This window comes from Dendrobates tinctorius, unplaced genomic scaffold (genome assembly GCF_039654945.1).
Source record: "Dendrobates tinctorius isolate UK_male_01 unplaced genomic scaffold, ASM3965494v1 ptg000020l, whole genome shotgun sequence".
In the NCBI taxonomy this organism is placed as follows: Eukaryota; Metazoa; Chordata; class Amphibia; order Anura; family Dendrobatidae; genus Dendrobates; species Dendrobates tinctorius.
In genome coordinates this window covers 56,810,486-56,835,849 of record NW_027361688.1, presented here as the reverse complement: position 1 = coordinate 56,835,849, position 25,364 = coordinate 56,810,486, and the positions used below count along the sequence as shown (strand labels likewise).

The 25,364-nt window shown below is 44.6% G+C and overlaps 1 protein-coding gene across 5 annotated transcripts in view; it reads right to left on the bottom strand.

Annotated features, from left to right (window-relative positions):
- Positions 1-684: 684 nt before the first annotated feature.
- The window catches only part of LOC141083684 (histidine--tRNA ligase, cytoplasmic-like), a 78,748-nt gene continuing 54,068 nt past the window's right edge, over positions 685-25,364 (bottom strand). For 2 of the 5 annotated variants that reach the window (XM_073568078.1, XM_073568077.1), the window contains exons 9-14: positions 15,341-15,434; positions 12,892-13,019; positions 12,552-12,797; positions 11,682-11,786; positions 5,795-5,941; positions 685-2,359 (exon numbers count right to left, since the gene is read on the bottom strand). In XM_073568078.1, the coding sequence (XP_073424179.1) occupies positions 2,306-2,359; positions 5,795-5,941; positions 11,682-11,786; positions 12,552-12,797; positions 12,892-13,019; positions 15,341-15,434 (774 nt within the window). In that variant the 3' untranslated portion in view covers positions 685-2,305. The remainder of the gene's footprint in view (positions 2,360-5,794; positions 5,942-11,681; positions 11,787-12,551; positions 12,798-12,891; positions 13,020-15,340; positions 15,435-25,364) is intronic. The other 3 variants (XR_012230790.1, XR_012230791.1, XM_073568079.1) reach the window with 3 other exon arrangements.

The following is a 25,364-nucleotide window of genomic DNA, read 5'->3' as shown; positions in this document are numbered from 1 at the left end:
CTATCAGTATACCTGTAATGGGGGCTTTGGTTGACACTACTAAGGGGTGGGAGCTGAATGTGGCTCGCGACCCTCTCTCTAAGCTGAATGTGGCTCTCAAGGTCAGAAAGGTTGGGGACCACTGCACTAGTGTGAGGAAAGGATGCATTCCACGACGCACGTCCATAATCTAGCACTTCACCAGCAGCACAGATCACCAGCTTCCTTTTACCAATGATAACCACGCTCGATCCTACAACTGGTGGGGGTCGAAGCAGCTCAAATTATGGATTTTAAAACTTGCATCCTTTGTTGTGGGTCACACGACCTCACAAGGTGAGCAGTTACCATAATTATTATACCCTATTATTCATCAATAAGACCTTATTGTGCTTGTATTGTTCCTCTTTACTTCTCATTTCATATTTATGCCTTTTCGAAATCTGTTATGGTATAAGTAAAGGGGCTTTCCCTTTAGGAAATTAGGTTCACAATTAGATGTGTTAAAAAAAATGTTCCTGTGCTGAAATAAGCTCATAAATGTGTCCCTGCTGTGTACTGTGTAATGGCTGTGTCTGCCCGTACAGAAACATGGTCTGATCATAGCACATCTCCTCGGCAGGGTGGGAAGCAAAAGAGAATATACAGACAGGACAGCAATTTTAGGCAGATACGTATCCATCATACAATAAAATCAGGAAAGTATCAGATTTTCTCCAAATTTATTATAACTTATCTCAAGGAAAAAGTGCAATGCTAAAATGACAATTTAATACAACAATTGCACGCATGGAAAGTTAGAGAGACAACTCGGGGTAATTAGATAAAAACAACGAAACACCGAAAAAATGTCCAATAAGTAAATTTATTTATTGATAATTATCATACAAATGAATATATATATATATATATATATATATATATATATATATATATATATATATATATATATATATATATATATATATCCAATGCCATGGATTAGGCACTACTGGGGACCAACATTTTCCCACAACATGCAGCGTCCGCTCTGGCAGCCTGTTATGGGCGACTTGTGAAGTCACAGCTATGAGCCGCTGGTGACTGGCATGCCGACGGCACCTACTGGCGTGTATGGTGGTGCAGGGACTCAGCAGATCTCTGCGCCGCAGTACGTTTCAGCTGGATGCACACCGAGCTTAGATGGGGGACCCCTTCTCGCACCCTCTGTGACCGTGATTGTTACACCCCTGCTAAAAGGAACAGAATAGTCTAAGTGTAAATTTACTGTGTAAAATACGAACGACAAATTAAAAAAAAAAAAAAAACAGGAAAATGGAATAAACAAGAATTTTTCTCATCACATAGAACTATACTAATATACATTCACACCTGCGTGTCACGGCCGCATTCTGTCCGTTTATTTTTGCCATGGAGCTTTATTAATCCATATACACATCGGTTTTCATAATGGGTCTGTGAGACTCAGAGCGCGTCCTATTTTCATCCGCTTTACAGTCCAGACTCTGATATTAAGGTTTATGGCTATCAGTGTGTAACAGATAAGTCGCCAAAGACACAGACCCCGCTTCCTCATTGCTGTGTCTCCACGTTTCTGGAGTAATTTCTTTCTTTTAGTGGCCTGACTGATTGTGCCTTATTCTCTACACTTTCTAAGTTGTCTTTCTTGTTAAGACTAACATTTTTCCTCAACAAGTTTGCTTATGCGGATGTTATAGACAAATTGCTTTTTCTAGATATCACTTTATTTGGCACATCTTACTCCAGTCCCTGCTTGGAATAAGGTTTCTGGAGGAGTCTTCAATTTGTCACATTTTTGGAACTTTTTTTAAGGAATTATGACTTGCTACTAAAAAGTTCCATGAACTGGATAAAGAGAGAATAAAGAACAATGTTGAGCCAAATTCATGAACCGCAGAAGTCATTTTGCAGAATTGAGTGTGAAAGAAATGTCAGTTAATACGACAAGACAAAAAAAAAATAAAAATGAAAAAGTGACTTCAAGAAATCGCCAACAAGGATTCGGGCCCATACTTTGTTCTTCACAGTCCATCTCTTTTTAGCTGATTATTAACAATGTATCAGGGGATAATTAAAGTTCTACCTGCTTCAATAAAAAAGGAAGAGAAGGAAAAAAAAGATGACACCTGAGAAAACAAAAAGCGGACTGTTTCTCTCGGTTGATGGAAACACACTAGTGTGTGAATATAGTCTTACAAATGGTCACAATATAAAAAAAGTGTCCTGATGGAGAGATTGCACATGTTGTCCTCATTGTTCTATGACCAGCTGAGTCTCTGTATGAGCATCTTTTAGAGAGTTATTGTTAACTGGTCCGTTTTTGGATTTCTTCTACTAAATGTTCCCTTGCGATATTAACCTGTTTAAAAAAAAAAACAGTAAGATTATGGTTAAAGGTAAAAAATGGCGCTCTGATTAAACATGCACAGACTAATACTATTTAGGCTTAGCTGGTAATCCATGTGTAGTAATCCCAAAATGTTGCTATGTGTCCCTGTTCAAGTGTTTCCATAGGGACTAATGAAATGGTTGGCGTGAACCGAAAGAACGAAGACTGTATATTGTAAGCAGATTCTGGCTATTTAAATTTTTTTCTCGTTACGCCGTTTACCTATCGGATTTATTCTGTTTATATTTTGATAGATCGGGCGATTCTGAGGAGACTTGAAGCTGCATTTATCTGATCGCTTGTGCTACACATAGCAAGACTTCATACCTGCTATATGTAGAATTGATCATCTCCTATGAACGCCGGGGCCAAGGGGCGGTGATCAATGACAAACACGGAGGTCTCCTGCAGACCCCGGGTGGTCATTACAACCTACTGGCACCCCGTGATCATGTGACAGGGGCGCCGATAGGTGGAGCTGGTGACGCACTTGTGGCGCGATAATGTTAAATGCCGCTGTCAGAGATTGACAACGGCATTCAACATGTTAACAGGCATGGGTGGGTCACGATTCCACCCGTGGCTGTTAGGGGCACATGTCAGCTGTTCAAATCAGCTGTCATGTGTCGGAAAAGATGCGGGCTCAGTGTCGCAGCCCGCATCAAAAGGGGAGACAAGTATATATACGTCCTATGCCGTGAATTGGTTAAAGAATCGCTCCTATCAAAGTTTTTATCCAATGAAAATATTGCAACCATCATATTATACAGCAATGTGTACTTACAATTGCTCATTTTGCCCTTCTACCAGCCTTCTTTTTTCCATTAAGTCTATAAAAGGGGTCGACTGGGTATATGGGCCGTAAATTAGAATATTGGGGGGTCACATTCTTTGTAGGAAAAAGTGACATTTTTCCTATACACCTTTTCAATTTATTTTTTTTTAAACATTTTTGCTGTGTTTATTTTTTTAAATGACATTTATTGTATGGGGTTATAGTAGTTTTATAGCACTTTTTTAATTTACTTGTTTGATTTCTGTATAAAATACAATTTTGTTTCCCACAATTAGCCACATAACCATAATACTGTCTTACAATTAGCAACGTCTAGCAATTCTGGCAAACATCTTAGTAATGTCTCCAATCCTAGTCCTCATCTTGCAATAATGTCCCCTATCCTGGTCCTCATCTTGTAGTAATGTCTCCTATCCTGGTCCTCATCTGGTAGTAATGTCCCTATCCTGGTCCTCATCTTGTAGTAATGTCTCCTATCCTGGTCCTCATCTTGTAGTAATGTCCCCTATCCTGGTCCCTATCTTGCAGTAATGTCCCCTATCCTGGTCCCACCTTGTAGTAATGTGCCCATCCAGGTCCTCATCTGGTAGTAATGTCCCTATCCTGGTCCTCATCTTGTAGTAATGTCCCTATCCTGGTCCTCATCTTGTAGTAATGTCCCTATCCTGGTCCTCAAATTGTAGTAATGTCAATATCCTGGTCCCACCTTATAGTAATGTCCCTATCCTGGTCCTCATCTTGTAGTAATGTCCCTATCCTGGTCCTCATCTTGTAGTAATGTCCCTATCCTGGTCCTCATCTTGTAGTAATGTCCCCTATCCTGGTCCTCATCTTGTAGTAATGTCCCCTATCCTGGTCCTCATCTTGTAGTAATGTCCCCTATCCTGGTCCTCATCTTGTAGTAATGTCCCCTATCCTGGTCCTCATCTTGTAGTAATGTCCCCTATCCTGGTCCTCATCTTGTAGTAATGTCCCCTATCCTGGTCCTCATCTTGTAGTAATGTCCCCTATCCTGGTCCTCATCTTGTAGTAATGTCCCTATCCTGCTCCTCATCTTGTAGTAATGTCCCTATCCTGCTCCTCATCTTGTAGTAATGTCCCTATCCTGCTCCTCATCTTGTAGTAATGTCCCTATCCTGCTCCTCATCTTGTAGTAATGTCCCTATCCTGCTCCTCATCTTGTAGTAATGTCCCTATCCTGCTCCTCATCTTGTAGTAATGTCCCTATCCTGGTCCTCATCTTGTAGTAATGTCCCCTATCCTGGTCCTCATCTTGTAGTAATGTCCCCTATCCTGGTCCTCATCTTGTAGTAATGTCCCCTATCCTGGTCCTCATCTTGTAGTAATGTCCCTATCCTGCTCCTCATCTTGTAGTAATGTCCCTATCCTGCTCCTCATCTTGCAGTAATGTCCCCTATCCTGGTCCTCATCTTGTAGTAATGTCCCTATCCTGGTCCTCATCTTGTAGTAATGTCCCTATCCTGCTCCTCATCTTGTAGTAATGTCCCTATCCTGCTCCTCATCTTGTAGTAATGTCCCTATCCTGCTCCTCATCTTGTAGTAATGTCCCTATCCTGCTCCTCATCTTGTAGTAATGTCCCTATCCTGCTCCTCATCTTGTAGTAATGTCCCTATCCTGCTCCTCATCTTGTAGTAATGTCCCTATCCTGCTCCTCATCTTGTAGTAATGTCCCTATCCTGCTCCTCATCTTGTAGTAATGTCCCCATCCTGGTCCTCATCGTGTAGTAATGTCCCTATCCTGGTCCTCATCTTGTAGTAATGTCCCTATCCTGGTCCTCATCACTGAGAGCGAGATGGCATGTGAGCGCCACAGGGAAATGAACAGAGAATGGTGCTGGATTAGCAGTGTTCAAGCAACAGCGGATTTATAAGGTAAGCAATGGCTATTTTGGAGTATTATTCCACCCTACTGTCCTAGCCTAAGGGCTCATTCAGCCATCAGTTTTTCAGGTACGAGTCTTCGCCCTCGTACCTATGACAGTCTATGGGGCAGTTCACATCTGTGTTTTTTTGGATCAGAGTGTCAGATCAAACTCAGCAATGAAAGTCAATGGGCCTGTGAAAAATATCGGACAAGCACTCAGATGACATTCATTTTTCACTGACAGATAGAAGGAGATGGAGTAACTTTTTTCTTCTCATCAGTGAACAAAAACTGATGAAAATCGGTCCGCTTATCTCATAAAAAAACCCCTGATGTCTAAATGAGGCCTAATTGTTAGCTCATGGCTACAGAAGAAGACAAAGAAAAAATACTATAAAAGGTTAGACCCGTGCACTGGAGGAATTATATTGTTAGAAAGAATGATCTAGAGGTAATAAAAAAAGTAGAGAGGGAAACAAAACATCAGGCCCATGTGCCTCGGTGATCCACGTTAAGTATTTGATCCAGAATTTGGGTAAGAAATGCACACCAGAGTACTGTACTGCGTCTTTCATTAGAATTCCACATCTATGTCCATTACAGATTGTGAAGCGAATATTCAGGATGATTCAAAGTGTAGTGTTTTTTTTTCATATGTCACGGTGTGTGAACCCGGCCTTAAGTAGCAAGTAATGTGATGGACCATATTCCATAGATGTATACCTCCTCTCGCGTTGCAGTATCTCTCAGCTTCACCACTCCATCGTTAAGTTCTTGCTCCCCAATAATGGCCACCAGTGGAATGCCGGTCTTCTCGCAGTACTGCAACTGGGCGAGTAATTTAGGGTTTTTTCGGTGAACCATTTCTGCCTACATTGGACAAAATAGAAATCAACAACAGTGAAGAACCAGTGATTAACTGAAGAATCAATACTAATGCTGATTGCCACAAAAAAAAAGAAAATCCCACTACAAATGGTTGTGAAAACTGTTCTCTAGATAAATCCATGGCTTCGTGCACACATTGCTGTTCTGCACGGACAGAGCAGAAAGCCAGAGGCCACAGTGTGAGAATCCAAGGGGGACACTACTACACGGTGTGCAAAATTATCAGGCAATTTATATTCAGGATGATTCATTTTATTATTGATCAACTACAGCGCTGCCGGTCAGTCCAAGAGAGGTTAATAAACCTGTTTAGGAAGGTAATAGTGAGATTTAGTCTTTCTTGAGGGAATAGCTGTGTCTACAGAATTATTGGGCAACTATTAGTGTGAAGAATAAGTATGCAACTAAATGAAAAATGGAAATTTTTCCATCTCGATAGAGGAGACTGTTTACCTTCACCGTAAATCTCTCACTTAAGAAGGGCCACAAGCTCTCAATAGGTCTTAGATCAGGTAAGGAAGGGGCCCTGGCATTCTTTCGTTTTTAAGGCCTCTACTGGCGGCCAAGCAGTGGAGACTTCGATGCATGTGAAGGAGCATTGTCCTGCATAAAGATCATGGTTTTCTTCAAAGACGCAGACTTTTTCCTGTGCCACTACTTGAAGAAAGTGTCTTCTAAAACTGGAAGTAGGTTTGGGAGTTGACTAGGAGTCAATCTTCAACCTGAAAATGTACAACTACGTCATCTTTAATACTACCCACCAATAGAAGTAGCCGACAGCCACCTTGGAGGTGTTCGAGTTGAAATGGAGGTTGGTGGCCGTTACCGATCCAGCCACGGGTCCATCAAGAGTCAATCATCTCATCAGTCCATAAAACCTTTGAAAAGCCTGTCTTCAGACATTTTTTGGCCCAGTCTTGACGTTTCAGCCTCTATCTGGTTCAGCGGTTGTCGGGTTTCAACCTTCCTTACCTCGGCCATGTCTGAGCACTGAACACCTTATCCGTCCGTGTCTTGTTCAGTGGTGGTCGGTTTCACGGTTTCAGCCTTCCTTAACTTGGCCATGTCTCTGAGCACTGAACACCTTGTCCTTCTGTGTCTTGTTCAGAGGTGGTTGGGCTCAGCCTTCCTTACCTCGGCCATGTCTCTGAGCACTGAACACCTTGTACTTCTGTGTCTTGTTCAGAGGTGGTCGGGCTCAGCCTTCCTTACCTCGGCCATGTCTCTGAGGACTGAACACCTTGTCCTTCTGTGTCTTGTTCAGTGGTGGTCAGGCTCAGCCTTCCTTACCTCGGCCATGTCTCAGCAATGAACGGCAATGAGAAAAAACTTTGTCCAGCTCCACGATGTAGTGAAAAATATTCTTTATTCACTCAATAGAAATGAGGTTTAAAAGCCAGCATGAATTACAAGGCATGCGATCGATCGCATGCCTTGTAACTCATGCTGGCTTTTAAACCTCATTTCTATTGAGTGAATAAAGAATATTTTTCACTACATCGTGGAGCTGGACAAAGTTTTTTCTCATTGCCTTGGATTGTGCGCTTTGACACAGCGGTCTCGTGCTCCGATGTTGGAATGCTATGTCTGGTGAGCTGGATTTGTATCCTGACTCAGCAATGAACACCTTGTACTTTTGTGTCTTGTTCAGTGGTGGTCGGGTTTTTGACTTTTCAGTCAGTAAAATCTCTTTTTTAGCCAATTTTGCCTGAAGAAAACAAACTACTCCGGGGATCGTATCAGAAAGCCCTCTCAAACATGGTGATAGGCCGTCGGTACCTTTCATTGTCATAAATCTGTAAAATCGTCTAACTCATCACAGATCCCTAACTCACCTATCCAGAGTGTTAGATTTTGGTTCTGGGAAACAAAGGGGTCCTAGATAACTATGCCTAAATGCTGTGATTACCTGTATTTTGGTGCAATACACGTGGCATTAATTTACAGTTAGGTCCATATATATTTGGACAGAGACATTTTTCTAATTTTGGTTCTAGACATTACCACAATGAATTTTAAACAAAACAATTCAGATGCAGTTGAAGTTCAGACTTTCAGCTTTCATTTGAGGGTATCCACATTAAAATTGGATGAAGGGTTTAGCAGTTTCAGCTCCTTAACATGTGCCACCCTGTTTTTAAAGGGACCAAAACTAATTGGACAGATTAAATAATTGTAAATAAAATGTTCATTTCTAGTACTTGGTTGAAATCCCTTTGTTGGCAATGACTGCCTGAAGTTTAGAACTCATGGACATACCAGACGCTGTGTTTCCTCCTTTTTGATGCTCTGCCAGGCCTTCACTGCGGTGGTTTTCAGTTGCTGTTTGTGGGCCTGTTTGACGTTTAGTCTTTAACAAGTGAAATGCATGCTCAATTGGGTTGAGATCAGGTGACTGACTTGGCCATTCAAGAATATTCCACTTCTTTGCTTTAATAAACTCCTGGGTTGCTTTGGCTTTACGTTTTGGGTCATTGTCCATCTGTAGTATGAAACGACGACCAATCAGTTTGGCTGCATTTGAGCACACAGTATGGCTCTGAATACCTCAGAATTCATTCGGCTGCTTCTGTCCTGTGTCACATCAATAAACACTAGTGACCCAGTGCCACTGGCAGTCATGCATGCCCAAGCCATCACACTGCCTCCGCCGTGTTTTACAGATGATGTGGTATGCTTTGTATCATGAGCTGTACCACGCCTTCGCCATACTTTTCTCTTTCCATCATTCTGGTAGAGGTTGATCTTGGTTTCATCTGTCCAAAGAATGTTCTTCCAGAACTGTGCTGGCTTTTTTAGATGGTTTTTAGTAAAGTCCAGTCTAGCCTTTTGATTCTTGATGCTTATGAGTGGCTTGCACCATGCAGTGAACCCTTTGTATTTACTTTCATGCAGTCTTCTCTTTATGGTAGATTTGGATATTGATACGCCTACCTCCTGGAGAGTGTTGTTCACTTGGTTGGCTGTTGTGAAGGGGTTTCTCTTCACCATGGAGACTATTCTGCAATCATCCACCACTGTTGTCTTCTGTGGGCGCCCAGGTTTTTTTGCATTGATGAGTTCACCAGTGCTTTCTTTCTTTCTCAGGATGTACCAAACTGTAGATTTTGCCACTCCTAATGTTGTAGCAATTTCTCGGATGGGTTTTTTCTGTTTTTGCAGCTTAAGGATGGCTTGTTTCACCTGCATGGAGAGCTCCTTTGACCGCATGTTTCCTTCACAGCAAAACCTTCCAAATGCAAGCACACCTCAAATCAACTCCAGGCCTTTTATCTGCTTAATTGAGAATGACATAATGAAGGGATTGCCCACACCTGTCCATGAAATAGCCTTGGAGTCAACTGTCCAATTACTTTTGGTCCCTTTCAAAACAGGGTGGCACATGTTAAGGAGCTGAAACTCCTAAACCCTGCATCCAATTTTAATGTGGATACCCTCAAATGAAAGCTGAAAGTCTGAACTTCAACTGCATCTGAATTGTTTTGTTTAAAATTCGATATTTTTCACAAAAAAATGATCTGATTGGAAAAAAAGAAAGGACAAAAAGAAAGGACAAAGAAAGAAAGAAAAAGAAAGGGGAAGGAAAGAAATGAACAAAGAGGGAAGGAAGGCGGGAGGGAAGGAAGGAAGGAAGGCGGGAGGGAAGGAAGGAAGGAAGGCGGGAGGGAAGGAAGGAAGGAAGGCGGGAGGGAAGGAAGGAAGGAAGGCGGGAGGGAAGGAAGGAAGGAAGGCGGGAGGGAAGGAAGGAAGGAAGGCGGGAGGGAAGGAAGGAAGGAAGGCGGGAGGGAAGGAAGGAAGGAAGGCGGGAGGGAAGGAAGGAAGGGAGGCGGGAGGGAAGGAAGGCAGGGAGGCGGGAGGGAAGGAAGGCAGGGAGGCGGGAGGGAAGGAAGGCAGGGAGGCGGGAGGGAAGGAAGGCAGGGAGGCGGGAGGGAAGGAAGGCATAAAATCCAAAATGTTCACCATCAAAACAAAATAAGACTTCACTTGTTTATTTTCCTTGATGGTAACATTTTTGGATTGTTTTTTTCTATTATTCATGCTTGCTTGCTTGCTTTTCGGGAAGGAAAGAAATGAATGAAGAGTAAAGGAGGGAAGGGTAAAGCAAGGAAGGGTAAAGGAAGGAAGGGTGAAGGAAAAAGGGAGAGAAGGAGGGAAGGGAAGGAAGGAAGAAAGAAAATCCAAAATGTTCACCATCAAGCAAAATAAGACTTCACTTATTTTCCTTGATGGTAACATTTTTGGATTTTTTTTTTCTATTATTCATGCTTGCTAGCTTTTCAGGAAGGAGGGACGGAAGGAAAGATTGAAAGAGGGCGGGAAGGAAGGAAAGAGGGCGGGAAGGAAGGAAAGAGGGAAGGAGAGAGGGAGGGAGGGAAGGAAGGAAGGAAGGAGAGAAGGAAGAAAATCTAAAATGTTTACCATCAAGCAAAATAAGACTTCACTTGTTTATTTTGCTTGATGGTAACATATTTGGATTGTTTTTATTCTATTATTCACGCTTGCTTGCTTGCTTTTCAGGTTGAAAGCAAGCCAGACAACCAACTCGTCTCAGCTGAACTCGACCAACTCTGCAACATCTTCTGTGTGTGCGCATTTCTTTTATCTATGTAATCTATTCAATCTCTTCTTTTGTGATGGCCGGCCAGACAGGGATTTTGCTGCTGGTGAGAAGATGTACATAGATATACTGTACCATTTGCTAAAATTTTGCACACACCCCAGCTAGCCAAAGCAGGTGTCTGCGGTGTACGGCACTCCCTTTAAGCTGTTGTTTCTGCTGTGACATTGCTTTTAAGCCGGTGTTTTCGCTGTGTGACATTCCCAATACGTGCGTGATTACTCCAGGGAGCAGCATGACTAATATAAGAGCACAAACTGGACACTTTTGACCTGGTGACAAATTCTGAGAATGAGTCAGTACGATAAACCCTCCTGAGCCATCTATATGGGCATGTATGTCATAGGAAGCTGACTTAAGTGACACCTTGATATCTGTGATCCGATGTTTTATTCCATAGAAATACACGTTTTTCTTAATATGTAAATGAGCTGCTAAAATCTCTGGGCCGGTCATAGATCTCCCAAAGAATCTGCCTCCAGAGATTATTTAAAACGAAAGGGAAAGTTACCAGTGTGAGACACGTAATAACTGACAATAGGCTTTGGGGAATAGTGTGGGCTCACCATTCCCCATAGCTCCTGAGCCTGCTCCTCCCGACAAGCGGTGTACATGTATGGCGTTTATCGAGATTACACAAAATAAAAAAAATATACAATTGTTGTTTTTTTGATCATTTTGCATCCATAAAGTAATCAAAAAGCAGCATCTACCATAAAATGGAACCAATGAAAATTAGCCCTCATACAGCCCTGCTGATGGAAATTCTAGCTGTGACTCCACGAGGTTATTGTTAAAAAAACAAAAAAAAAATAAAGACAAAAACCTCAATAGTTAATTCTGTATCTGTTTGTGTCACAAATATTTCACTATTTTTCTGTAAAAAACAAAACAAAAAGAAAGAAACACACTACGGAACAGAGCTGAGCAAATACAAACTGCCACTCAAACCACCATTGAGCTCAGTTACATTCTGCTTTAATGCTTCTGGATGAGAAGATAAAACAGGAATGTAAAATGGTTCTTGTGACCCCATCTTTATCTAAAAGTGCAGGTACACACAAAATATGTATGCACAGCAAAGAAGACACACAATATACTCACTTTAATACCAGCACTCCAGAGCGCAGTAAGAAGTTTCATCCTCTCTTCTAGGAAATGAGGCTGTGCGGACGCCACCAGCACTTGAGTTTCTGTAGTTCGGATATTCTTTAAAGATTCATACAAAAAAGTTGTAGCATCATTTATATATCATCATTTCATGAAGCATCATTTCTAAAGATTAAAAGGGTTATTCCCACAATCACATTCTTTTTCACAAAGCCCAGTAAATGTATAATTACACCCAGCCTAACATAGACTATTATTTTTTCCCTATCTGCCGCTTTGGGCATCCACTTTGACATAGCTGAATGGGTGGTCTGACTACACTGCTAAATCTACGTTTCCCAGCACCACCCTGCTTCTCCTGAGTGCTGCTGAACCCTCCCCATCTTGTGTGCTTGCCACTAGCTCCATCTATCTGCATTGGTGACTGAACTGACTGATGAATGTATAGAATAGGCCAGGCTTCCAGGAGCCGAATTCTGCTAAACTGTGCTCAGATCAGATGCATCCACCACAGATATTTGGTACATTATCAGCTATTCTTAGAGTACAGTCTGCTCCTCTGTATACTGTAATGGTCCTGTATATGGACAAGCCCGTGAGAACAAAATGACTGTTCATACCAAGCACAGATACTCAATGTAACCTTCTTGTGGACCAGAAGTTCTGTGCTCTGAACCCCAACAATTCTATCACTGGATAGCACATAAACAGTGCTTTACCTCTATTTTCTGTGACATACACTGAAGGGTTACTCCCATCTGTTATGCCCGGACAACCCCTTTAAATATAAAGATGCTGCGGGAGGCTGTGATGGTCGTCAGTAGTATTGTCAATGTTCATACCTCTTCAGGCTTTTCTCCTTACCTCAGCTCTCTTCTCTGCTATGGACAGTATTCTCTCAATTCCAATGCTGATCCCCACACATGGTACTTTTCTGCCCTTGGCATCAAACATCCCCACCAGGTCATCATAACGCCCCCCTGCGGCTATACTACCCAAACCAATATGGTCAGGGGTCTTGGTGTCTTTAGGGTCTTCAAGCAGTACAGCTTCATAAATCACCCCTGTATAGTAATCCAAACCACGAGCCAAGCCCAGATCAAATGAGACCTAATGAGAAATTACAATAAAAAGGCGCTTAGTTGACGGCTAATGTCTCAGACTGGTAACTTCTGCCACAGGGTAACGTATTTTATGTTCATACCTTATCTGCCACGCCAAAGATTTCCAGGTAGCAGTGCAGTAGTTTGAGGTCGCTCAGTGCTTCCATTGCAATGGAGTTCGAAGAAATCAATGGATGGTTCCATAATTGTTCTAGAATTGCCAAGCCACCTAATCAGAAAACAATTTATCTATACAGCGATGTTCACACAGCAGAACCAGCGACGGAGCTATAGAAGATGCAGATATGTGGTACTTGTGCCCTGGGGCCTGAGGAAGCCCAAAGGCCATGTATGGAAAGATAAAAGGTAGGTGAAAGAGGCCAGCTACAGATGATTCATCGTGGCCCATCCTTTCTTAATGGGACTACCAGAAGTAGCTGACTGCTGCGGCACTCCTATAAGAATGACGGGAACAGTAGAGCACATGATCAATCTCTGTTCCATTCACACGGGGTTCTTCAGAGCACAGGTTGTCCGCAAACAGTGGAGGTCCCAGTGGTTCGAACCTCAATGATCAGGAGGTTGTTCTCCATCCCATGGGGATAACTTTCAAACTTGAGAATACCGCTTTAATTAGTCTATGGATAATCGTTAAACATGCTTTGAAGGGGGCTCTCCTGGATTAAACTTAGATTGGATCATCAGTGTTTGATGAGCATAAATCCAATCTTGCAAAAAAGGGCTGAATGGGGTGGAGATGAAGTGCCAAGCAGAACCACCAGCATTAACCCCAGCTTGCACTATCAGCAATTAAGCATTAATAGTCTCGTCTATGCACAGATCATCAATTCATAGAATGATAGGATTCTAAGAGTTGGAAAGGACCTCCAGGGTCAACGTGTCCAACCCCCTGCTCAATGAAGGATTCACTAAACCATCTCAGACAGATGCTGCTGTATCACACTGTTGACTCATGTGCAGTCTGTCATCTATTCGTATACCCAAGTCTTTTTCACATGTGCTGTTGCTCAGTTCAATTCCTCACATTCTGTAGATGTAATTTTCAATTTTCTTGCCCAGACGTAGAATCTTGCATTTCTCCCTGTTAAATACCATTCTATTAGTCGCTGCCCATTGTTCAAGCTTATCCAGATCCTTTCTCTGTCTTCAACTCCTAAATCCTGGAGAATCCCTTTATTTTAGTTTGAAAATCTTTATCAGAAACCTTAAAGTGACCATTTTTTTTTTTCAATCAGGGAAAACAAAAATGCAACAGAATGAGCGGCTGTGAAAATCCGCAGCACGCTTGTTTTTGTGAGCAGAAAATCCCTGCAGCATGTCAATGATTCGGAAGCTCATTTACTTCCCCTGAAGATTACAACATCAGGCATTTTACCTGTGAAAATCTGCAGGCAAAAATCGGCCACAAAAGGTACCATACATGAAAACTGTATGACTGTCGGGAATCCAGACCCCCTGCTAATTCTAAAAATGGGGGGCTCAAAGTCCTCTGTTTAAATAAAACATTACTAAGCATGTGTGACCTCTGCTCCATTTACTATCTATAGGAGCTTTAAACAGTTAAAAGGAGTGGTCAAATGTGCTCAGTAATGCTTTATCTAAATAGAGAACTTCAGACCCTCATTTTCAGCATTAGCAAGGATCAGACATTTTACTTGTGATAAGCAATATATGTTGTAGACTCTGAGACCCCTGTACTGATGAAACAGCACAGTGACTCAGTGGTTAGCACTGTTGCTTTGCCGCACTGGGGTCCAGGTTTCAAACGCCATCAAGAACATCTCCCAGAAGTTTGTATGTTCTCCCCGTGTTTGCGTGGGTTTCCTCCGACACTCCAAAGACATACTGATGGGGAATCTAGATTGTCAGCCCCAATGGGGACAGTGATGATGTCTGTAAAGCGCTGTGGAATGTGATGGCGCTATGCAAGTAAAAAATAACAAATCTCTGGTCGGACTCCCAGCAATAATGTATCCTGTGGATAGGTGACATGTGTTATTTATACCTTTGGCTTATTTTATTGTTGTGCCTTTAAGGCAGAAAATCCAAAGGCAAAAAAACACTAAAAAAGCAAAACATATGAATAAATAATAATCCTGTATTAGAAAGCGGCTGCATTCCTTACTCTGCATGTAAGTGAAGGTAAACGCCAAGAGGAGACCATCATAAGGCAATTTTACACAAATGAAGCGGATCCTTTGTATGCATTGCATTTTACGTTCTGTGACTGTTTTGCCGGGGATCTGATATATTTCCCCCCCGACCAGGCTGAAGCATTTCCTTATTGGATCTATAATTTATGTCTGCTTCAATGTGCTGGGACTTTTCTGATGTATTTCCACCGGCATAACTACCCTTTAATTAGCTTCCACCAGATACAATCTCTCTGCCAGCCGGAGACTCAATTATTCTGTGTTGCAGCGTATGCAAAAAAAAAAAAGAAGCGCTGAAGATACACAAAGTGCCCTTTGCTCTCACAGTACGCCATTTATCACGGGCACCTTTATGTACAGCTCCCATGCTTCATACCGTTAAGTCTGATGTATTCGCCCACTCGGTCGACAGTCTCCGGACTCAGAGCCTTCTCTTCAATCATCTCTCTTCTGACCTTGTCCCAAGGAATCTGAAATAAATCTGAAATACATAAGTTACTTGTTCTCTCCATTATAGGCGTCATAAGAAATCCATTCGAAAATCAGGTCGGAAATGAATGGGAAAAAGTCAACCGAAGTGTGTGACATCAGACAGTTATACATAGAGGCTGACGCCTCCTGTATCCAGCCACATGCCGATTTCTGCAGCTCCGAAAACTTGTCTGGCTTTCTGTAAATCAACCCCAGACCTTACGTGCCAGCACAAGGCCAGACATAAGTGATATTCCTGCTCGGTCGCAGATGCATTCATCAGACAGGACGAATCGCGTTGTATCCTTGCATATGTCCTGTTATATCATCAGACGTGTAATAGAATTCATAATGCAATGATGTCCTCCGTGCCTCCATTACCGATCTGATATTGAAGCATGAGCCATTAGAGAAATGTCTCCACTCAGTAAAATTACCCATATTACCTGGAAACACAAGACCCCGGGTCGGTCACTCCGCAAAGTCTGTGAATATTTCGATTCAGTCATTGCTTAGCTATCCACGTCTAATGGAGAAAAGTAAAAAGGAGCCCAAAATAAGCGCCAAAAACAGTCAATCGGCGCTCGTTCAACCCCATGAAGCCAGCACTGATTGGCCAAGCAGAGAGACGCCAGCGCTGATTGGCCAAGGCGAGAGAGTGACGCCAGCGCTGATTGGCCAAGGCGAGAGTGACGCCAACGCTGATTGGCCAAGGGGAGAGTGACGCCAACGCTGATTGGCCAAGGGGAGAGTGACGCCAACGCTGATTGGCCAAGGGGAGAGTGACGCCAACGCTGATTGGCCAAGGGGAGAGTGACGCCAACGCTGATTGGCCAAGGGGAGAGTGACGCCAACGCTGATTGGCCAAGGGGAGAGTGACGCCAACGCTGATTGGCCAAGGGGAGAGTGACGCCAACGCTGATTGGCCAAGGGGAGAGTGAAGCCAGCGCAAATGAGAATGATGATCTCTATGCTGTGACATCCCTGCAGATATTTGTAGACAGCTATTAAGTCTCCTCTTAGCCTTCTTTTTTTGCAAGCTAAATATTTACGGATCCTTTAAATGTTCCTCGTAGGACATAGTTTGCAGTCCGCTCACCATCCTGGTTGCTCTTCTCGGAACTTGCTCCAGTTTTTAAATGTCTTTTTTAAAATGTGGTGCCCAGAACTGGACACAGTATTCCAGATGAGGTCTGACCAAGGAGGAGTAGAGGGGGATAATTACTTCACGTGATCTAGACTGTATGCTTCTGTTAATACATCCTAGAATTGTATTTGCCTTTTTTTCTGCTGCATCACACTTATGTACAGTCTGATCTATTTGTATACACAAATCTTTCAAACATGCTGTTGCTTAGTTCTATTCCTTCCATTCTGTAGATGCAATTTTTATTTTTCTTGCCCAGATGTTGAATCTTGCATTTTTCCCTGTTAAATACAATTCTATTACTCACTGCCCATTGTTCAAGCTTATCTAGATCCTTCTGAATCTTTTCTCTGTCTGTCTAATACAGCCTAGAACTGTGTTGGCCTTTTTTGCTGCTGCATCACACTGTTGATGCGCCACACGTGTGACATATCCTCACTTTCCACCTGAGAAATGAACTGTGAATCAAGCTCCTTATTGCTATTAAAAATATATTTATTAAACCTATTTTTATTGGTTTCTCTAGGCCAGTGTCACGCTCACGCCTTGGCTGAATGGCGTGAGCCGGGGGGTTGTAGCCCCACTGTGCCACAAACCAGGCTACCCTGGAAGGGACGTGACTACGACAGCTACCTAGGTCTTCACTGGAGCCTTTGATGGTGAGGTCAGGCTTGTGCGGCAGGTAGCTGTCGGGTGCCACTCCAGGGTGGTGTCTGGCTGTGGCTGCTGATCCCACTCGGGGACAAGTCACTTGGACAGGTGTGACTAACAGGCAGGCTGAGACACTGGGCAAGCAGGCACGGCTTGGAGACACAGAGCAGGTAGGTGACGGCTTGAGACACAGGGCAAGCAGGAGTGGTATATGAGAGAACAGGTTTGGACCTGTTCACACAGGAGGTGCGGGCCGGCAGAGCGCCTAGGGGAGCCGGGCAGGCAGAGCGCCTAGGGGAGCCGGGCAGGCAGAGCGCCTAGGGGAGCCGGGCAGGCAGAGCGCCTAGGGGAGCCGGGCACTGATAAGAGCTGCAAGGGTGCAGATTCACAGACAGAGCTGCAAGGGTGCAGATTCACAGACAGAGCTGCAAGGGTGCAGATTCACAGACAGAGCTGCCAGGGTGCAGATTCACAGACAGAGCTGCCAGGGTGCAGATGAAAAGATAGAGCTGCCAGGGTGCAGATGAACAGACAGGGAGGACACAAGGAAAGACACAGACAAGGAGAAAGGGAGATTAAGGTAGGACAGAGTACAGACAGGGTACTGGAACCAAGACTCAAGGGCCAGGATATTCAGCCTCCTGGCAGGCAGACAAGGTACAAGGCAAGACAAGAAGTATTCCTCCAGAGAAGGAGGAAATACACAGAACAGGGCCTGGCTTCCTCAGCAGCAAGATACTAACTGAGATTAGACATTGCACAGGCCAAGGTCAGTGGGTGTGGCGAAACTAAATAGTCAAGGGCTCTAGGTGATTGGTAAGGGACATATTACACAGGTGCATCCTGACTGCATAAGAACCAGAGAGTTCAGGTGCCGCCCCCCTATACACACAGTCAGGAAATATGGAGAGCAGAGGCACAGAGCTGGCAACAGACAGAATTCACAGCATGGCTTGAAGCAGAAAGTAAGTTGGTGTGCGGGGGATGGGAGGCCATGCAATGATGCCAGCAGGGTTGTTACAGCCAGCATCTTCACCATGAGCGCCAACATGACAATCAGCTGATCTTCTCAGAACAGGCAACAACTTCATCAGAACTAGTGCCACTGCATGTTAGCGGGTCCCTCCTCTGTCTCATAACAGGGTTGTCATGTGATGTCCTAAATGAGCATAAGAACAGGGGTTGTCCTTATGAGAAAACCCCTTAAAGATTATCAGTCTGTTTAATTTTTTCCATGAATCAATAGAAAATATGAAAATAACCAACTTAGTAACATTTCTTATTAGATAAATCTGCTTCTTTCTCCTCCTGGACTGATCATTCTAAATTAACAGATAAAATCTGTCTTCAGTAAATGCTGACTTTACCAATACTGAGATAGGAGCCAACAGTTGGTGCTCATAAAATTCTATGGTGAACTGTAGCTGTTTTCCAGAGAACTCGCATCAGGTTGTCTATGGCTGCCTCTAGCTCCTCTCCTCTGAATAGAAATTTATGAGCACTAACTGCCATTTCCTATCTCAGTAATGGAAAAAAAACAAAAATCTATCTTCATAGAGTACAGATTTTATCCATAAATTGAGAGTGAAAGAAGCAGATTTCTCTGATAAGATATGTTACAAAGTTGATTATTCTGATGTGTACTATTGATTCATGGAAAAAAAAATAAAACGATGGTTACTCTTTACGCTCGATAAGACACCTGGGGGCTCAAAGACAACCCACCTGAAATCAAATGGTGCAGCAACACTACTCACAGTATCATAACTTATCACAGACAAAACTTAAACCACTTTACCCCTCTATGGATGCTGCCATCTTACATACATTGCTTTCAGTTACTTAATCCACTGGGGTTATAATGTTACTTTAACACCATCCAACGCAGTTCTAGGATAGTATGCATCTTTTATCTGGAGTTATGGCTGATTAGGCCTCTTGTGGCCCAATGTGCTATAATTTGTGCCCAAAATTAAAAAGTAGCACCCTCATCCCAACAACAATGTCTCCAGAATGAACTTGGTCTATATCTTACTGTACTCTCAAAATAAACACCCCTGCCCATGGACACCCTTCTAAATTTTCTGCCTGCGGGGACTCCACTGGCAGACAAAATCTACAGCCGTCGTAGACAACTTAATGATGAAACGCAATGAAAATCCTCCATGGTAAAAGCAGATCTGTTACCACATTAAAAACTACATGCATTATTAAATAGATTTCTTACACCTGATGAGGCTGGAGTACTTATTGTAAACAACTACGGTATATCCAGAGGCGTAGCTAGGGTTTCGGTTCGGGGGGGGGGCGAAACTTCTGAGTGGGCCCCTAACTAGGTAACTTTGATTAACAACTCGGTGACGCACCCTAATAGTGGATGTAGGAGATGACTGCGCTGTTACTGAAGATAATCCCTACATAAAGACCAACATGGATATTACCGCAATATGGTCAGTGGCAAATACCAGTCCTACAAAACATATAAGTTATTAGTGCACAGGTATAGTTGGTGTCTTACCGCTGACGTTCTTTCTGATGAAATCGGTCACTTTTCACGTCTTTTCCATCTGGCCCAGACCGACATGACAGCTCCTCCAGCCAGGACTCGGCTACAGAGAGAATATAACAACGACACGTTTCACTTCTCAAACTCAAGCCCCATCACCATGTATCCCCAACCTGCACAAACCCCTCATCCTACTGTTACCCCAATGCTGAGCCGCTGCTGCCATTTGTGTCCCTACTACTGCACCTGATACTCCAATGCTGAGCCACTGCTGCCGTATGTGTCCCTGTTACTGCACCTGATACCCCAATGCTGAGCCGCTGCTGCCGTATGTGTCCCTACTTCTGCACCTGATACCCCAATACTGAGCCGCTGCTGCCGTATGTGTCCCTATTACAGCACCTGATACCCCAATACTGAGCCACTGCTGCACCTGATACCCCAATGCTGAGCCGCTGCTGCCGTATGTGTCCCTATTACAGCACCTGATACCCCAATGCTGAGCCACTGCTGCCGTATGTGTTCCTATTACTGCACCTGATACCCCAATACTGAGCCTCTGCTGCCGTATGTGTCCCTATTACAGCACCTGATACCCCAATGTTGAGCCGCTGCTGCCGTATGTGTCCCTATTACTGCACCCGATACCCCAATACTGAGCCGCTGCTGCCGTATGTGTCCCTATTACTGCACCTGATACTCCAATGCTGAGCCGCTGCTGCCTTATGTGTCCCTATTACTGCACATGATACCCCAATACTGAGCCACTGCTGCGGCCGTATGCGTCCCTATTACTGCACCTGATACCCCAATACTGAGCCGCTGCTGCCATATGTGTCCCTATTATTGCACCTGATACCCCCTATACACACACGGCTCTGCTCCGTACACGCTGTACACATGCGGCTCCGCTCCGTACACCTTGTACACACCTGGCTCCGCTCTGTACACCTTGTACACACACGGCTCTGCTCCGCACACCCCGTACACATACGGCTCAAATCCGTACACCTTGCACACACGACTTCACTCCGTACACGCCGCACACACACGGCTCTGCTCCGTACACAAACAGCTCTGCTCACCCCATACACACACGGCTCCGCTCCTCTGTACACCTCATACATGCACATCTCTGCTCCGTACACCTTCTACACACACGGCTCCGCTCTGTACACCTCATACACACACAGCTCTGCTACATCCACCCTGTAAACCAATCCTGACCCCACACAGAAACTTACTTCACCTCATCCAGCACCATGACAACCAGCACAGCAGAGCCCTGTACTGAAGCCCCTGATCATGTGACCCCCTGATCCCGCCCCTCCTGTGACCTCATCACAGGTCCTGTGCACACAGGAAAGCTCAGGACAACATTGCTGGCTGTGAGGTGGGGGGCCCACTGCTGGCCAAGGCCAGGTTTCCATCCACAGACAGCTGTTTCAGGGTGTTGCCCCTCATCAGTGTGGAGTAGGATTCTGGCTAGGTGGGAGCAATGCCTAGTAGACCAACATCACGAAACAATCACTGACCTCAGGGAGACCAGTCAAAGAAAACACTGCGGCAGCCGGCAAAGGCACTCAATCAGGCCTTGGTATTTCCCTGGTCATATCTGTAAGCTCGTAAAGAGCTGGATATTGATTTAAAGGGCCACTTAATATGGTGGCAATGGTGGTTTCCGAAAGGAGCCACCCCTTGGCTGGGTCCTTCCCTGGAGGAAGATCTGGCTAGTCCCGTGTTTGAGACTCTTAAATGAGGCTCCACTGACATTATTTGCATATTCGTATTTCCCAGGGAGCATTGCACCTACGATTTCACTAATTGAGCGCCTTTGCCGGCTGCCGCAGTGTTTTCTTTGACTGGTCTCCCTGAGGTCAGTGATTGTTTCGTGATGTCATTTAACTATTAGGCAGGGAAACTTTCACAATAGATTATACAGCTGACCTGACATGGATTTTCAACATAAGCACACTAGCTTCATCAGGTCTAAGGCTGGTTTCACATTAGCGCATTTTCAGCGCGCGCACGGCCGGGGGTAGCTCCGCCCCCGAGCCGGCTCTCTGCCCGGCGTGCCCGCCCCTTCCTTGTAGCGCCGCCTCCTAGCGGACAGCGGCGCCTGCGATCGGCGCACCCTATCTTTAGCATAGGGTGTGCCGATCGTGCGCAGGCCGTGCGCTAGTTGCGCTTTGACCTGCGCTGCGCACTTTTGACGGTGCGCCGTGCGCGCCAAAATCAAACTTTTCGGATTTTGGCGCGCACGGCGCACCGTCAAAAGTGCGCAGCGCAGGTCAAAGCGCAACTAGCGCACGGCCTGCGCACGATCGGCGCACCCTATGCTAAAGATAGGGTGCGCCGATCGCAGGCGCCGCTGTCCGCTAGGAGGCGGCGCTACAAGGAAGGGGCGGGCACGCCGGGCAGAGAGCCGGCTCGGGGGCGGAGCTACCCCCGGCCGTGCGCGCGCTGAAAATGCGCTAATGTGAAACCAGCCTTAGAGAGCTATTTAAGCATTTATCTAACACTTTTTTATTTCACTGCTAGAGTGGTATAACTAATGCATGCTCCCTGACCCTAGTATTACACTCACCAGCTGCTGTCTTCTGCTCCTCCCAGCGCCGCCCTCACCACAATCTTGTGACCACAACTTCTGACGGACTTGAAGTCACAACCAACGATCACAAGCTCTCAGTGTAAGTAGTCCATGAAAACCTCCTTTTAGAGTCATTCTGCCTCTGATAGATTAAGGCCACATTCACACGTTGAGGATTTGGTGGTTTTTTTACATCAGTATTTGTAAGCCAAAACTAGGAAAGGGGGAAAACTACAGAAGTGGTGACGTGTTTCTATTATACTTTTCCTCTGATTGTTCCTCTCCTGGTTTTGGCTTACAAATACGGATGTAAAATACTGACCAAACAGTGATGTGTGAACATGGCCTTACAGTGTCGTGCGGATCACCCAAACACTGGAAACCCCCTGATAGGTCACAATGTGCAGAAGACGACCGGAGTGGCACTGAGAACAGAAGAAGACGGCGGCTGGTAAGTATATTACTAGGGGCAAGGAACTCACATTTGTGACACCACTCAAGCGGTGAAATAAGTAAAAAAAAACAAAAAAACGCTGGAGTGGTGCTTTAGCAATATGTATTGTGAAATTAGGTGACAAACCCGCTTTATTATCCATTGTATGTACAAAAAAGAAGGATTTTTGGTACTCACCATAAAATCTCTTTCTTGGAGTCTTCATTGGGGGACACAGGTAACCATGGGTGTATGCTGCTGTCGCTAGGAGGCTGACACTATGCAAATAAAGCAAAACTGGCTCCTCCCTCGCAGCATACACTCACCGACAGGCAGGAAGTACCTCAGTTAAGTGTTATAGTAGTAGGAGAAGCAATCAACAAACTCCACATATGTACCAGCTCAACAACCAAGGCACGGAGGCCCAAAGCCAGTACAAACAAATAGGGAGGGTGCCGTGTCCCCCAATTAAGGCTCCAAGAAAGATTTTACGGTGAGTACCAAAAATCCTTCTATCACTTCATTGGGGGACACAGGTAACCATGGGACGTCCTAAAGCAGTCCCCAAGGGTGGGAACAGAAAGAATGCAGAGAAAAAAAAAAAAAAAAAAAGACTGAGGCCGGCCAGTGCGTAACCACCGCCTGTAGCACCTTTCCTCCCTACGCCTGCATCGGACTAGACATAAGTAGGAACTTGTAAGACTTTGCAATAACGTGCAGAGATGAAAAGGACGCGGCCCTGCAACCTCTAAAGCCGAGGCCTAGCGAGAAACTGACCTAGGATTTATCCAGAGTATGGACTGGAGAGGGGCAAGAAGTACCAAGAGAAGAAAGGACAATGTCTGCACTAATGTGGAATGAAAAAGTAACGGAGGACAGCAGGATAATGCTGCCAATTCAGAACTCCCCTGAATTCTCTTTTTGGTAGCCAATAAGGCTAATGGAACCAAATAGTTGTACTTACGCCACCTGAATCAGATCTTCAGAAACTGTCATAGAAACTTGAGGATGCAGGTTCTCTCGCCCAAAGCATGGTCAGAATGACCTGATGGGAAAAACCCCACTCCCTGTCAGAAGTAAGCTTCAAAGGCAATGGCGTTAAACGACTGTGAAACAGTGGCAGAAGAGTGGCCTTGTGGAAGAATATCCGGACGGTCCGGAAAGCCCCAGGAGGCGTCTATGAGCATGTACGCCAGCTCCAGGTACCAGGTCTGACTAAACAGCTTGTAGTTGTCAGGACTACTGGAAATCCTTCAGATTCTTTTTTTTTTTTTGACTCTTGTGATTAAGGGAAGAGGCATCTGAAACTGGGACCACGGAATCACAAGTGCATCGCATCCGACAGCTATCAGAACCTGGAACCTGGTAACGTACTGGGTAACGTTTTTGGTTCGTTCAAGAAGTCATTATGTGGGCATCCGGAATGCCCTACCTCCGACAAATTTAGCCGAAGACGCTAAACCCCGATGATAGATGTGTATATATATCTTATCAGTAGTCTACCCCTGGAATGTGGACGGCTGATATGGCGGGGACATGGCCTTCCGCCCAACGCAGGATCATTGCTACCTCTACCCTGATTGTTGTGTTGTGAGTCCCATCTTGGTGGTTTATGTTCAAAAGACATACTGATAGGGAATTTAGATTGTGAGCCTCATCGGGGACAGTGATGATGTGTGTATACTGTAAAGTGCTGCGGAATATGCCAGCGCCATACAAAAATAAAGACGACTACTACTGCAACTACAAAGTCCGACTGACTGTGGACTGGCTTGCCTGCGAGGAGAGACTGCCAGCGGAGGAGGGCAAGAAGAACTGCCTTGATCTGCAAGAGATTGATGGGGAGGAGGGTCTCCTGAACATTCCAGCAACCCTGCTCTGTGAGAATGAGGAAGCCCGCTCCCCAACCCTGAAGACTGGCATCGATGTTGATGATCTGCCAACATAACGGGAGAGATGACCTCCTGCGCAGGGCAGAGACGGACAGTGTCCACGAAGAGAGGGACTGCTTCACATTGAGAGGTAAAAGCACTGGCCGATCCAGGCAACAGTCCAGTGAAACAAATCTCTTGTCCCAGGTAGACCGGAGGGCCAAGTGAAGAGGGCGGGTGAGAAGCTGGGCATAAGGCACAGTTTCCATGACCACCGCCACAACCTCCTTGAAGAAAAAACAAAAAAAACTGAACTGGAGTAGACTTGAATGACATGCATGGTGAAAAAGCATGCTCACACTGGCCATAAAAGCAAGCAAAACCAAAAGGAAAAAACAATGTGTGTATATACCCTAATGAAAATAAATAAGTAAAAAAGCAAGTGCATTAAATAACATAGGGTACTTGGTAAACACTATTTTGATCAAAAAAGTATAAAGCTGTCCCACCACGGCAAGGTGTACCCATTTGAGACAGTAACCACACTAATGTTGCCACTATTCACACTAGGTATGTTTTAACCGTTAGTAACTACACTAACGGTTAAAACATACCTAGTGTGAATAGTGGCAACATTAGTGTGGTTACTGTCTCAAATGGGTACACCTTGCCGTGGTGGGACAGCTTTATACTTTTTTGATCAAAATAGTGTTTACCAAGTACCCTATGTT